Source organism: Macadamia integrifolia, chromosome 13 (genome assembly GCF_013358625.1).
Source record: "Macadamia integrifolia cultivar HAES 741 chromosome 13, SCU_Mint_v3, whole genome shotgun sequence".
NCBI lineage: Eukaryota > Viridiplantae > Streptophyta > Magnoliopsida > Proteales > Proteaceae > Macadamia > Macadamia integrifolia.
Window position 1 is genome coordinate 1,482,488 of NC_056569.1, and position 16,504 is coordinate 1,498,991.

The 16,504-nt window shown below is 38.7% G+C and overlaps 1 protein-coding gene across 1 annotated transcript; it reads right to left on the reverse strand.

The window, feature by feature from the left end:
- Window positions 1-498: 498 nt before the first annotated feature.
- On the reverse strand, window positions 499-13,201 carry LOC122060121 (switch-associated protein 70-like; the record flags this gene model as incomplete). The annotated part of the gene is given in 8 exon segments (XM_042623304.1): window positions 499-726; window positions 1,789-2,017; window positions 4,931-5,012; window positions 5,154-5,185; window positions 5,349-5,432; window positions 5,562-5,623; window positions 12,767-12,868; window positions 13,029-13,201. Coding segments are annotated over 8 exon segments (843 nt in total), but the record flags the coding sequence as incomplete, so codon positions are not given.
- Window positions 13,202-16,504: the final 3,303 nt, after the last annotated feature.

The following is a 16,504-nucleotide window of genomic DNA, read 5'->3' on the forward strand; positions in this document are numbered from 1 at the left end:
GGGAACCAACAAAATTTCAAGAGTTTTATCTAGAGAAAGTAACATATGACAAAGTTCTCTCCCTCCCCCCCGCCCCCGCCCCCGCCCCGGCCCCGCAGACTCTTTTTAGGCCAAAGAAGCAAAGGAGTTCCAAATCGCTCTTTTACCTCATGGAAGAGAACCAACTCATTATAGGGAAGCGAAATGTGGGAGTTGTATCGAAAGCTAGGACTAAGGTAAGTCTTAACTAGTGGCATAAGCTTCAGTTTTGTCCCTAGACAAAGTAGAAGAGGTTTAGAGTAAACTCAATGCTCCCAAGCCTGAAAATTTCATCTTTCCATAAAATAAATCATAGATTCTTGCACATGCATGTTTGGCAAAGGAGAAAGTATGGAGCTGAAAAAAAGACCAAGAAACAAAGTTCTTACGAATATTTTCTCATTAGGCTGTCTTACCAATCGGACTAAAAATAGTGCCAGAAAACCCTCTTCAACATTGAAGAGAAGAATACATCAGTACCTTTAACATTGCTGACCCTATCTGTCTCTCTGAATCCTTCGTTAAACGCTCAATTTCAGCACAGGCAATTCTTCTCTGCTCATCCATTGTATGAGCGGCAGATGCTGCAGCCTCAGCCGCTTCAGCAGTATCAGATAGTTTCTCTGCTATTTCTTTTATTGTTGAATCCCGTGCACGAAGTTCCCTAGCCAGATGGTGTAATTCCTCATCCTTCACTCGTAATGTCTCCTATGGGCAACATATTGCAAATTGAAATGTAAGTTTTCTACCTTAAGAGCCTAAAGGAATAGAAAAAATGAAAATTTTCTTAGCTAGATAGGACGTTGTGAACTTCAAATTCAGTACACACATTAGTACAACCACATTTGAAGGTCATAATTTCAGGCCAAGTATCAAATGGAATATGTCAGTTGCATTAATAAATGTATGTGACAGTTTTGTAACAGACCAACATCACAAAATATTCACCGCATATAAGCCATGGCTAGAATGAAAATGGAGAAAGCATAAGTTGCTTCAGTTAGCTGAATTAAGGAGATGAGTAACAGAATATTTAAGAATTACAAATTATGAAAAGAATGACAGAGATCTACAGGATCTTTTTGGGTTGATTGCTTCAAGTCTATGCACAATCAGGTTGACCAGATATTGAAAAATAACTTCTAAAAATCAAATTAACGTTTTTAATTGCAGTCGACAGCCTTATGGTCAGACCATTTAGTCAGGAAGCCAAAACAGTCATGGTGGAAGTATAATAAACTTCAAATATTGAAAATGATTGTTTACAAAAAGAGTATCCTATGTCATACAGCACCATTTTAAATTTGCATTAGCAGTTTAGCACATAGGAGAAAAAGAGTTATTTTGTAGTTTAAACAATTTACTGGTTGAAGAGGAATCTAATTACCATCTTGCAGAAAAATAGTTGACAGATTATACACTAAAAATGAAACGCTCAAAGAGTACATGAAGCTCAATTTTCCTTAAATCTTTTCAAGACTTTATCAGCAACATTTGCTTTGGATCATTTTGTATCCTTTGGCCCAACTGATAAACGAAGCCAGAATCCTTAAAGGCACCCACATATGCTGAAGTTACAATATGACATATTGAAGACTCATCATAGAAGAAGAGTTCAACAGTTCATTTCCAATGCAGAAATAATATAAGATGCAACCAGGACAACCAGAACACAATCTTCATGCGGCACACTATAATCACAATTCAGTGGTAAATTTCAGATGCAGTGAGGTATAACAAATGAAACAGGATACCTAGTAGTTAACATACTTTCATGATTGTCAGATCATCCATTTGACCTTCGTTTGGTCTATCCGTCACCACGCCCAAAGCATTTCTCAGGGAGATCCGCATTGCTGCTTCAATTTCTTTAGTAGCTTCTTGAGCCTTTGAGTTGGCTTCAGCAACAACTCTTGAAACCGTTCCCAATTTTGTAGAAGTATTTCCACTTAAGGAATTCACAGCTTCTTTGTGGGCCTTTAACACCAATTGAGTTGCACTGGTTGTTGGACAATAAAGAAGACTAGAGATGAATACAGAAATATCATTCACTAGACATAAAGCAAGTAACGAAAACTGATGAAGTCCTACAAAAATCATAAGACAATTCATTTTACAACATAGAGCAACAAAAGAACCAGCGGACGACCGTCTGACAAAATTTAATCAAATATGGTCAAACAAAATTGGACTTTCTGCAAAGCAAGATGAACATGAAATGCTAATTAATTAACATAAGGATCAATTGTTCAAAAGATGAGAAGCCTATGTTGCATGGTAATGGGTACAGGTCTCACAGACTCATAATCTGACACAAATAAGAGGTGCCAGACTCATAGTTAAAACAGGTTCGGCAAATAATTGGCTTCTTGGCCAAGACCAAGTGTAATCTTATCAATTTAATATTAATATTTGATACATTGGTAAATACAACAACAACAACAAACTCAGCATTACCCCAACTTAATGGGGTCGGCTACATCGATCCATGCAGAAAAAGTAGGAGAACTGAGGTCCAAACAAAAAATGAGGATCGATGGGATCAGCTACATGGAACCTAGCCCTCCAATAGGCTCTATCCGAGGTCATACTTTGGACAAGACCTAGACTATGCATGTCATTCCTCACAACTTCTCCTATGGTCATTTTAGGCCTACCCCTAGCTCTTTGAACTCCTTTAATTGGAAACAGATCACTCCTTACTAGGGCGTCCCCATGCCTCCATTGAACATGGCCACACCACCTCAAAATGACTTTCTAGGAGCTTGTCATTGATTGGGGCAACTCCCAAATCAGCTCTAATACGTTCATTCCTTACTTTATCCTTCCTAGTTTTTCCACACATCCATCTTAACATCCTCATCTTTGCTACACATAGCTTCTCTAGCTACTACCCTTGGTATATCCGATATTAAATTAATTTTACTTGGGGGAAAGTTCCACCATGGTAGTTTGCTGCTGTGTTGCACAACTGGACGTGCCTGGTGCACTAAGAATTCACAAGACTCAACAAGAATTTTTTCCTCAATAAAATAGAAAAACATTTTAAAACGGTTGATTAGAAAAAAACCGTTTTTTGCCACCCAACTAAGGAAACCCAAATTTTAAATGAGAAAGATGGGAACAACATATAATACGCATTTCAACTAACTATAGTCAAACTCGAGAGCCTCAAAAATAAGATTCAGGGACCTGAGAGGATATATGATCTTTTCATTTCGAATAAATTTATAGTAAACTTCATCTAATATACCAAAATAGCTGTTCTTAAATAGATGAAATTAGTTACACATCTGTAAATAACTAATTAATTGTTCAAATTTTAGATATTTTTCTAAATCTATGGATTGTCACTATTTTGTGGACTCCATGGAAGAAAATTTCCAAAACAATGTTTTCAGCATAGTTGCAATGTCCTGTTGACGGACCCTGGGTCTTTTCCATCATGAACCATAAACAGTAGGGAAAATTACCAGATTACTCAAAATCAGTTACCCACTTATCCACTTAATGTTTGTATTAACCGAATAACACAAATTGAGTTTGGGTACTTCTCCTTCATCCAATCATTCGCATACATTATTTCATCCTTAAGAGAAATCAGGTAGGAGGACCTTTGACGATCTTAAAGGGGTTTTTGACAACGGAAGGGAGAGGGAGTGGGTGGTTTAGAAGGGCTTGTCTGAACTGCAATGTATCATATGCCTCCGCAGAGAAGACATTACTACTTTTATACTGTTGGTTATGCAGAAAGGGCAAAATCTTCATTGGATTTCCACATGGGTGGCTTTGGGGCCCTTGAGGGATATTTTTGGTAAAAAAAAATACATGAACATTATCATACTCCATTAACGCTAAAATGTAGACCTACCCCAATTACCCAACCATCGGTACTCGCCTATTCGGTAGTGGTTACTGAGCACGTGAGGAAAGAGGCATATTCGAGAATTCAGATCCATTCCTCTATGCAAAATTCCAAACAGGCCTCGAGAGAGGTGCTGAATACTCCAAGTCTCTCCTGCACCTTCACTAAGATCGTGAGTTTGGGACGAGTTCCGCGCAATGCGAAAACTGCGAAAGACTGCAATTTTGCCTTTGGATATGCTCAAATGGGGAACCGGCCAACTCGTCCAAGCCTAATCTCTCGTCTTCATCAGTTTCTCTGATTGGTCTGGGCATCTTCTCTTCCTCCTATTCTTCCTGCACCTCCCCTTACCCAAATGAGGTTCTGGCCATTGTATTTGGTTCTTATGTATTAGTCTGATTAGTTTTCTGAGGTGTAAGGTAACGCCAGTTCTGTGATTTCTGGTGGAAATCCTGCTGAGGTTGTGGTCGACATAGAGAGCTGTTTGCGAGAGAGACAGAGAGAAAATGTAGGAAAGAGGAGGGTAACTCTGGCCAGGAGAACAGGTGTCCAATGACAAGGCTGATCTCTGATTGTGCTTCCTCGCCGGCGGCGGCCGATTGAAGGTGGTGTTTGAATGGGAGGTAAAGGGACTTAGCAGCATCAAATAATTTAGGAGGATGAAGGAGAATCACTGTTTTGTAATTTTTGTAATACCCAAACTTAATTTGTGCAATTTGGTTAACACTAACATTAGGTGGGTAATTTTGTAAATCGAAACCTGATATTGAGTAATCTGGTAACTTTCCCTAAATATTATTTGAAAACAAGAGATATACAGCAAACCACATTTTATCTTAGCAATATTATGTTTGCCTGTCCAACACGTGAATACTGCATCCTGCCTGACTAAATTTCAGAGAATGGAGCATCATTGTTATGTAGCTGTAGAATAGATGAACAGCACATAAAGAGGAAAAAGCAACAAGAGGTAGCTTTCTGAAAGACGTCTACGGATATAAAACTTTCCCAGTGTAACACCAAAACCAAAGCTTTGGAAGCACTTACAGTAGAGTTGATACCCAAGCTCTAGCAGCACCAGGAGTTTCGGCACAGAGGAAGTAATCTTGTTTCCCGGGAGTACCAATATCTATTGAGAACAGTTAAGAAGCATAAAAACAATGGTACTAAAAAAGACAGTGATATGAGAAGCAAGTAAGAGTTAGGAATAAAAAAACAATATCCTTCTCTCTATAGCCAGCAAACTAAAGATGTTAACGCAAGTGGATACAGAAACAGCAGCCGTCATATTTTGGTAGTCCACTGAAGAATGGAGAAAGAGGAAACAGATCAGTACATATAAAACCAACTCAAATAAATCTCTAGTTCCTCAAAATTTTACCTTTCCTAGTAAATTTCCTACAATATTTGTCCAAAAAAAAAAGAATAAGTATTAAAAAAAATACCAAAGAAGTATGGATCTTACTGGAAATTTACAGGAGAGATGGTGATTGTGCTATTTGCATCAAATATAATGGTTCCCTTGACAAATGACTCATTCCTCCGAATCCTAATGAAAAACAATAGAGTGGGATCATTAAACTTCAACATAATAATAAGACAATTTCCTTTTCCGATACACTGGGAACAACAGCGACAGAGTGTTAAAACATAAGATGACGCTATCAAGGATCTATACTTGTATTCCATTTTTCCAGTAGTGGGGTTCAAGATCACCCATCGCTCGTTCCATTTCCTCAGCTGCCAAGAAAATTGATTTAGCTAACAGTGATGAAGAAATTTTAATGGATAAACTTACAGGAGTATAACCAGGTGTTTACATAATATCATCATATGGGACACTTAGGAAAATGGAACATATCCCAAAAATAAAATAAAAAAAACAGAAAATAGAACTCTTCATTTATGATGATGAGGATCAAACTTTTATAAAATCCATTGTTCATAGATAAGATCTCGTTTGCATTTTCGAAAGGAGGTATAAAAAGTATTAGGTCCTAATTGGCCCACATGCGTGTGAAAACGGCACTTCAAGCAATCCATATGGATCTTCTACACATTGGGAATTAACCTAACATTAGAGATCAAAATTCATATAGAAATCAAGTTATTTCAAGCACAAAAGTACCAAAGAATCAGAGCTTCTACAGATGATCATTCTATTGAGAATTTGTAACATAGAGGGATAATTTGTTAATTTCACCAAGGGACTTCCTCTATTTATGTGAGACAAATTGATCACATATATATACTTCGGGTAAGTTCCAGAAAAGTAGTGAAGTCCCAAGGGTTCAATAAGTGGTATGGTCTTAGTAGAAAATAGAAATCCCAGTCTAATTTTTTGGTTTCTAACCTTTTCAAAGCCAAGATCTATATAAGAAGGATCTGGGACAAGGGAAGTACTGCTACTTGGGTTTGTTCTGATTTGAGTTGAGATGTAGAGAATTTCATTCAGTTTCTCCAGTATTGCCACTACCTTGATGCTTTTTTGTTGGTGATACAAAATCTGCTGGTAGTTTTTATTTACTATGGTTTATGAAGTTTTTTGATAAAAATCAACTGAGGATATTCTGTTGAAAACCCTGGAAACCCCACGTAAGTTTATCTTTTGGTTTGAAATATTAGGGATAAACACCATCATAATGTCTTAAATTGTAAAGTATCACCGACTTGGAAACCGGTTTGATGAACCAAACTGCCTGGTAGAATTTATTTTTCTGATAAACTGAAGTCTGCACATAGCAAAAATAAAACAAACCTACCGTGAAGGATATTCTTGTTAGTTTGGCCTGAAAACTTTCCAGTTATTAGGTAGGGGTGGGAGTGAGTATCCATTCACCTGTATAACAGCCTTACCTGTCCCTAGTTTGGAGTGTAAAGCCCCTGTTTACCCATCTACATAGGGTCATTTAGGTAATCTCGCAAACACACACACACACACACACACACACACACGCAGAAATTTATCATGAACCAGTAAAGAGACAAAAGGGGATATGTACCATTTACCTTTAAGTCATCCCATCTAATCTACCAAACACTCTAGGGTAAGGGTAATCTTAAACACGTAGCCCATTCAAAATCGGCAATCAAATGGTTAAACGAGCATAGTTAAGGCTCTACAAATTACCCGTTCACAGCCAAGTAAAGGGACTTCTAAGGTAAGGATAATGACTCCCCCTACACCTCCTCCTCCCCCCCCTCCCAAAAAAAAAAAAAAAAACCCTTGGATATGGATAAGGCCACTATCCAACCCTACACTCCCCCGTTGCCACCGCTATTGCTTTGTTAGTCCACTATCTTTATACACAATTCAAGCAATCTAGTTATATATTGAATGCACTGGATCACATCAACGAAGGCCTACATAATTCTAGATTTTCTAGTTTCCTGAAGTTTTGAAGCAATTTTCATTCCAGCACCCACAAGCATTAGGGTATATTTTCATCCCACGGATCCCTTCCTCCTGTAACCCAACCCCTAGGAATTGTCAAATTGTAAACTCCTGGGAGCTGCCTAGCTCCATCATCAGGAATGCCCCTCCTCTCAGCTTTGTCTGTTCTTCCCCCCCCCCTTGTATGTTCTTTCTCTTGGTAGTGAATTATTTATTCACCCAAAAAAACTTATAACCATCTGATGCGGATCCAGATCCCAAGGGCTGAAATCGGATCGCCTAGGGCCCACTTAAACACTCAATAAAACAAAGGCAACACCCAATAACAATTGTATTGAAATCAAGCTTCAACTATGTGGCAGAATTGTAATTAAGCTGAAGTTATAAAGGGGGTGGCAGAATTGTAAATAACCAGAATTAGTTAATGAGCTATTTGGGAGATAGGACTCAAAGGGAATTAATGATTATTTAATGGGGTAAACTAGGAAGTGAAATAAGAATAGGGATATGAGATAATTAGAGACCAAAAGAAGGGCATAATGGTAAATCAGGCTTAAAAGACAGAAAAGGGGCAACTCACGATTGTGTTGTCTTCTACCTTAGGTCAGAACAGGGGCGGAAGAGATGGGAGGATTCAGATCAATGGAACTTCATCAAGAGAGCTTGGTTTGGGTTGAAATTTCAAAGGAGAGGTCGCAACTCACAGCCCTACTAAAGCCATCAAAAGTCTCCTTAGGCAACAAGCAATGCAGGGGTTCCAGGCTACTGAAACTGAGCTTTACGGTGACGTCTTGTTGTCCAGACCTGCAAGTGAAACTCTACCCTGTGATGAGAGGGATTTCCGGAACCAAAGTTTCGGGGTTTTGATCTCTTAGGGAAGAGCAATCTTCGCACAAAATTTCAGCTCCAACATATCAAAGGTAAGAGAGATCGATCCCTTGTTTGGTGCTGAAACGTCACCCAGAAACAGGGGCTCGGCCAAGAGAATGAAAAGAAGGAGAACAAGAACAGAGGGAAAGAAGAAGAGAAAAAAAATCAGAAAAGAGAGAGTCACGGAAGCCAAAGCTTCAGCCAAGCAAACATCCAATTTTAAATCAAAATTTCAATTCTGTCTCTTACTAGTGAATTACATGGCTTATAAAAAAAATTCAAAGCATCAAAATGGTAACTAATTTTAAATGGAAACTAATAAAATTAGAAGCTAACTAATACAAAAGAAATTGTTTCTATATCCAAAGAGAATCAAATCAAAAAGATTTTTTTTTTTTTGCTAAGTCCATTGTGTAACTACATCAGCTTTCCTGGTCTTAGAAGAACTCGACTCCGTCGAGTTAGGTCGTACTCCCAAGATACCCTTGTAAGTTGCTCGCTGATGAGGTGGCACGTATATCGAAGCAAGAGATGAGAACATAACACCAAGAGGAGGGAAAGTAGACTGACGTGTCATTGGAGCAGGAGTCAGTCGACGACGTGGCATGTCGGATAATGCATGTGGCCTCATTAAGTACATACGACCTCCTTGCTTCACATTGATGGTGTTCCATGCGCCATCGTAGAGAATGCCTGCATGTCGCTACCAAGGTCGCCCTAGAAGAATGTCGCAGTGTGCCAATGGGGTGACCAAACAGGTGACATGGTACTGTAGTGGCCCAAACTGTAGATGTACTCAAACAACTGCAGTGGCCTGTTCTCGAGCTGTGAGTCCAAGACCTCGCACGTGAATCTTCTTGAAAATCTGCTTCTGTGGAAGGTTGTGTGCTCGAACAAATTCAGCAAATATAAAATTTGTTTCTACCCCAGTATCAACAATTGTATGAACATCAATAGGGTCGGAACCGTGCAGGAGAGTACCCTTCTGTCTGAAGAGAGAAGCCTTATCAACTAGTCTATTCGAAAAAGATGAAAGGCTAGCTGAATGAGCTTCTACATCCTCATCTTCACAATCGATAATATCATCGTCCTCGAGGGGATAATGATATAAATGAGATTCATCTTCACCCTTCTCTGTCGGCTACTTCTCTGCTACGTTCACAGAACGAGTCCTGTTGGGACACTTGTTGGAATAGTGACCCTTCTCGCCACAACTATGGCATATGATATTCTTCACCCTAACACTATCCTTGTTGAACTTTGACATTTTCTCTTCAACTTTGCGAGCTTCAGGCTTCTTTTCCTCCATACGTGGTGGAGGTCTATAAATTGAAGAAGTCTTGAGCATACCCTTCCAATAAATGGACTTCTCTTCAACTGTCTTGGCATGAGCTACTGCCACATCAACAGACCTGAAATCAGTGTTAGCCAACTCAAGTCGAATCTCATAACTTAACCCACTGATATATCGCATCACCCGTTGTTGGTCTGTCTCCTGAAGTCGACACCTTGATGATAGTTTGTGGAATTCGAGGGTGTAGGGATCCACATCTTTGTTCCCTTGTTGCAAGTTAAGTAATTTATGGAACATTACCCTTTCATAATTAAGAGGAACAAATTTTTCAGTCAGGATCTGCTTCATGACCTCCCAATTGGTAACGGGTCCAAGTCTTCTGACAAACCTTGCATGGATTCCATCATCCCACCATGAAAATGCATACCCAATAAACTTGGTGATGATGAGTTCAAACTTCTTCACGTCTGGAAGAGACTTATACGCAAAAATTCTCTCAACTTTGGTAAGCCAGTCAAGAAATTCCTCGGGTCCCTTTTCACCACTGAACTCAGGAATCTCAACTTTGATGCCATAATCTCTATAAGAAAATTGCCGGGTAACATCCTGGGGAACAACTGGATCAAGTTGCTGCCTTTGAGGTGTGTCTTCGATCCGTAAAGTGTTGAGCTGAAGAGGTAATGTAGAGGATCCTTCTTCAGCTCACTTGTCGGACCTCTTCATAAAGGCAATCATCTCTTCCATAAACTTATCAAACTTAGCTTCAGTCCTCTCAAGCCTAGCATCAGTATTCTGTTGGTTCTCGACTAACTCGCGGTACTATTTGTTCAACTCAGCATTGGTAACGTTACCTGTCATGGTTAGGGAAGTGCAGGAAATTTTGCTCTAATACCACTTGATGCGGATCCAGATCCCAAGGGCTGAAATCGGATCGCCTAGGGCCCACTTAAACACTCAATAAAACAAAGGCAACACCCAATAACAATTGTATTGAAATCAAGCTTCAACTATGTGGCAGAATTGTAATTAAGTTGAAGTTATAAAGGGGGTGGCAGAATTGTAAATAACCAGAATTAGTTAATGAGCTATTTGGGAGATAGGACTTAAAGGGAATTAATGATTGTTTGATGGGGTAAACTAAAAAGTGAAATAAGAATAGGGATATGAGATAATTAAAGACCAAAAGAAGGGCATAATGGTAAATCAGGCTTAAAAGACAGAAAAGGGGCAACTCACGATTGTGTTGTCTTCTACTTTAGGTCAGAACAAGGGCGGAAGAGATGGGAGGATTCAGATCAATGGAACTTCATCAAAAGAGCTCGGTCTGGGTTGAAATTTCAAAGGAGAGGTCGCAACTCACAGCCCTACTAAAACCATTAAAAGTCTCCTTAGGCAACAAGCAATGCAGGGGTTCCAAGCTACTGAAACTGAGCTTTACGGTGACGTCTTGTTGTCCAGACCTGCAAGTGAAACTCTACCCTATGATGAGAGGGATTTCCGGAACCAGAGTTTCGGGGTTTTGATCTCTTAGGGAAGAGCAATCTTCGCACAAAATTTCAGCTCCAACAGATCAAAGGTAAGAGAGATCGATCCCTTGTTTGGTGCTGAAACTGTCGCCCAGAAACAAGGGCTCGGCCAAGAGAATGAAAAGAAGGAGAACAAGAACAGAGGGAAAGAAGAAGAGAAAAAAAATCAGAAAAGAGAGAGTCACGGCAGCCAAAGCTTCAGCCAAGCAAACATCCAATTTTAAATCAAAATTTCAATTCTGCCTCTTACTAGTGAATTACATGGCTTATAAAAAAAATTCAAAGCATCAAAATGGTAACTAATAAAATTAGAAGCTAACTAATACAAGAGAAATTGTTTCTAAATCCAAAGAGAATCAAATCAAAAAGATTTTTTTTTTGCAAAGTCCATTGTGTAACTACATCACCATCCTACATCAGGTATAAATAAATCAGGAAAAAAATAGGTCTAGGGAAAAAGGAGGAGAGAACCAACCAACGGCTGAGTAACAATAGGATCAGAGACCAGCAATATCAAAATTGATTCTAGTATTCTACTATTTGACTAAAGGATATTAAGACATTCATTTTCAATGCCTCTTGTTTATCAGATTGGCTCTACACTAATTGATTAGACACCATACATACCTAATTGGCTTCCGCTAATCGATTAGACAACTTACAAATGTTCACTCCTAAAGCACCTCTTTGCCAACAAAAATAGCATCCTCTTCAATCTCTCTCCCTATTGGATGAGCAAACAAAAATAAGGAAATGGTTGCACCGAGGTACCTCTTGATCATCAATCATAATTACACACTCATTCTGATTCTTAATTTTGCTAATATTCCAGGCATTCTGTCTTGGTTCAGCTTAATATTATAACTTCTGATTTAAAAAACAATTCCCCACAGTTCTAACTTGGAATTTACCACCTATTCTATTTCATCAATTAAATATAAACAAAGCAAGCATATATGTCCAGTCAACTCATTCATGAATAATAAAGCTCGTCAATTCAAAAACTAGCTAGCTCCATCTCTCATGAATCTTTTTCTTTTAATACAGTAGATATCTCTAAGGGCTTACCAATTAAGAGTTGGTTACAAAAGTTAAAAACATATTATATTTGAGTATCCCTCTTATATTCCTATTGAGATGTTGTCTCGAGAACAATTGCTGTTATAACCATGATTGTTCAGTGCCTAATCTGAAGATGTCTCCATCAACCCTTGGCTTTCATATTAACAGTAACATTCTGAACAGTTGGTATGATGGCCACACCAAAATGATTAGTTTGAAACATGGGAGGGGGCAACCTAAGAACTGCCACAATGTGGAAAAAGCCACCAATATTAGAGGCCAGAGTGAGTGCCACCACAAAAAACGTCTCCTGTGGAGAAGGTAACGACCCAAAAGAGTTCTAAGGGTGCAATTTGATCATTTTCATCAGTTCCAAGGCTTTAGTCATATTGGCTAAATTTCTTAATCATTGACTCATTTTCCCCCCTTTATCCTGATATAACTCTTATGAATTTCTTGTGAGGACTGATCAGTTACACCCATTCCATTCCAGTGGAAGATTCATTGTGTTCCACACTAAAGAAGAGCACTCGGTCAAGCAATGAACCACATAGCAATTAAAGTCGAAGTGTTAGGTTCAAAACTGAAACCTAATTAAGAATAAACAACTTTCTCATTCAATCAAACTAAAATTTAAAATTTATATCAACTAAAAACACCAGAAGTCCCAAATCAATTATGTACTGGCCATACAGAAACAAAATCCCCAGTTCCATACAAAACCCAAAAATCCGTACCGTTTCAGATCTCTTAAGGAGCGGCCCCTGCAACAGATTCCTCGTTGAACCCGACGTAAGCTGCCTCTTGACTTTCTCCAAGCTGTTCTCAGTTTCCGCTCTCTGCAACATCAGAAAAGAAAAATGAAAATCTGAAGGGAAACAAACCAAAGAAATATCTAATCTTTCAGAAATGGAATAAACCCAATTTGCAACTGAAAGCAAAACCCTCAGCCACACCTAAGAAATCCCTATTAGTCATAATTTAACATAGGAAGCTCACCGGAGATGTTCCATTGGAAGCCATGGATGGAGCAATCGAATAGAATAGAATCAGGGACTTAAGAAATTATTATGAAAATGGAAAATTAAAAGAAAAATGCTTCTGGGTCCTTCTGATCATTTCAGGTCGGGCTGTTAGGTTTCATTGGACTTGCAGGTCTGTTGACATCTCCGCGGATGTATGGAAGATAAACTACGAACGTGAAAATTAGTTCCACCTTTACTTAATACCGTTGGATTAGTATTTTTCATGTAATCATGGACGGTGGAGATCTAAGGTTATTGCCTCCCTATGTGGAACATTGTCACTATCCTTACATAGTTACACTCCTCCTGTCCTGCCACCAGCGGGCTGGGGTGCCCAGGGAAGCAGCATCTAGCGGTTGGAAGGACATGAACACGCAGCTTTGTACATGATCAAATCCTCCCAACATTGAACGTCTCTCTGGGCAACCAGCTAATGAATAAAATTTGGACGTGTGTGAAAATCATCTGTAACTACTGTATTAGTACAATGAGCGTCAAGTGGCTGAGAATCCTTTAATGTGCATGTTCAGATGCTCTTAGTCATTCAATAGTCACTGCATTTCATTGCTCACTACATAGGATATGGACTCTCCAAATGTTGTATAATGTGCATTGGTTTTTTTTTTTTGTTGTTATAAATACTGTTGTCTTTTACCATTTTTTTGACATAAAATAACAAAAAAAAAAAATACTTTTGCTAGTGCTTTATAAGAAATTTGAAAAAAAAAAATCCAAAAAGTCAAAGGTTTACAAAAATGTTTNTCAAAGTAGGAGGGGGAACTACGCAAGGCTCGCAACAGCCACAGACTCATCCATTAATTCCAACATTCAATTCTTTCATTCAAAACTGAAATTTCTCCATGAGTACATGTCCAATATAAAGGAAAAATTGGGCAATTAATGGCAACTTACTTGAAAATAGAAACTAATCTATATAGCAACTAAATAAAAATCAAATCTAAATTAAAATACTATCAAACTAATTTCTAAACCAAAAAAAAGGAAAGTAAATAGTAAAATTCTCAAATCAAAGAGATCCCTTCCATCGCCCAACTGCATCACATCTTCACCCTTCTCTGTCGGCTGTTTCTCTGCTACATTCACAGAACGAGTCCTGATGGGACACTTGTTGGAATAGTGGCCCTTCTCGCCATAACTATGGCATATGATATTCTTCACCCCAACACTATCCTTGTTGAACTCTAACCTTTTCTCTTCAACTTTGCGAGCTTCAAGCTTCTTTTCCTCCATACGTGGTGGAGGTTTATAAACTGAAGAAGTCTTGAGCATACCCTTCCAATAAATGGACTTCTCTTTAGCTGTCTTGGCATGAGCTGCTGCCACATCAACAGACCTAAAATCAGAGTTAGCCAACTCAAGTCGAATCTCAGTACTTAACCCACTGATATATCGCATCACCTGTTGCTGGTCTGTCTCTTGAAGTCGACACCTTGATGACAGTTTGTGAAATTCGAGGATGTAGGAATCCACATCTTTGTTCCCTGGTTGCAAGTTAAGTAATTTATGGAACATTACCTTTTCATAATTAAGAGGAACAAATTTTTCAGTCAGGATCTGCTTCATGACCTCCTAATTGGTAACGGTCCCAAGTCTTCTGACAAACCTTGCATGGATTACATCATCCCACCATGAACATGCATACCCAATAAACTTGGTGATGATGAGTTCACACTTCTTCACGTCTAGAAGAGACTTCTACGCAAAAATTCTCTCCACTTTGGTAAGCCAGTCAAGAAATTCCTCAGGTCCTTTTTCACCACTGAACTCAGGAACCTCAACTTTGATGCCATAATCTCTATCAGAAAGTTGCCGGGTAACATCCTGGGGAACAACTGGATCAAGTTGCTGCCTTTGAGGTGTGTCTTCGATCGGTAAAGTGTTGAGCTAAAGAGGTAATGTAGAGGATCCTTCTTCAGCTCACTAGTCGGACCTCTTCATAAAGGCAATCATCTCTTCCATAAACTTATCAAACTTAGCTTCAGTCCACTCAAGCCTAGCATCAGTATTCTGTTGGTTGTCGGCTAACTCGCGGTACAATTTGTTCAACTCAACATTGGTAACGTTACCTGTGATGGTTAGGGAAGTGCAGGAAATTTTGCAAAACTTATAACCATCTAATGCGGATCCAAATCCCAAGGGCTGAAATCGGATCGCTTAGGGCCCACTTAAACACTCAATAAAACAAAGGCAACACCCAATAACAATTGTATTGAAATCAAGCTTCAACTATGTGGCAGAATTGTAATTAAGCTGAAGTTATAAAGGGGGTGGCAGAATTATAAATAACCAGAATTAGTTAATGAGCTATTTGGGAGATAGGACTTAAAGGGAATTAATAATTATTTGATGGGGTCAACTAGGAAGTGAAATAAGAATAGGGATATGAGATAATTAGAAACCAAAAGAAGGGCATAATGGTCAATCAGGCTTAAAAGATAGAAAATGGGCAACTCACGATTGTGTTGTCTTCTACCTTAAGTAAGACCAGGGGCGGAAGAGATGGGAGGATTCAGATCAATGGAACTTCATCAAGAGAGCTCGGTTTGGGCTGAAATTTCAAAGGAGAGGTCGCAACTCACAACCCTACTAAAACCATCAAAAGTCTCCTTAGGCAACAAGCAATGCAGAGGTTCCAGGCTACTGAAACTGAGCTTTACAATGACGTCTTGTTGTCTAGACCTGCAAGTGAAACTCTACCCTGTGATGAGAGGGATTTCCGGAACCAGAGTTTCAGGGTTTTGATCTCTTAGGGAAGAGCAATCTTCGCACAAAATTTCAGCTCCAACAGATCAAAGGTAAGAGAGATCGATCCCTTGTTTGGTGCTGAAACTGTCGCCCAGAAACAGGGGCTCGGCCAAGAGAATGAAAAGAAGGAGAACAAGAACAAAGGGAAAGAAGAAGAGAAAAAAAATCAGAAAAGAGAGAGTCACGGCAGCCAAAGCTTCAGCCAAGCAAACATCCAATTTTAAATCAAAATTTCAGTTCTGTCTCTTCCTAGTGAATTACATGGCTTATAAAAAAAATTCAAAGGATCAAAATGTTAACTAATTTAAAATGGAAACTAATAAAATTAGAAGCTAACTAATACAAAATAAATTGTTTCTAAATCCAAAGAGAATCAAATCAAAAAGATTTTTTTTTGCTAAGTCCATTGTGTAACTGCATCACCATCCTACATCAGGTATAAATAAATCAGGAAAAAAATAGGTCTAGGGAAAAAGGAGGAGAGAACCAACCAACGGCTGAGTAACAATAGGATCAGAGACCAGCAATATCAAAATTGATTCTAGTATTCTACTATTTGACTAAAGGATATTAAGACATTCATTTTCAATGCCTCTTGTTTATCAGATTGGCTCTACACTAATTGATTAGACACCATACATACCAAATTGGCTTCCGCTAATCAATTAGACATCTTACAAATGT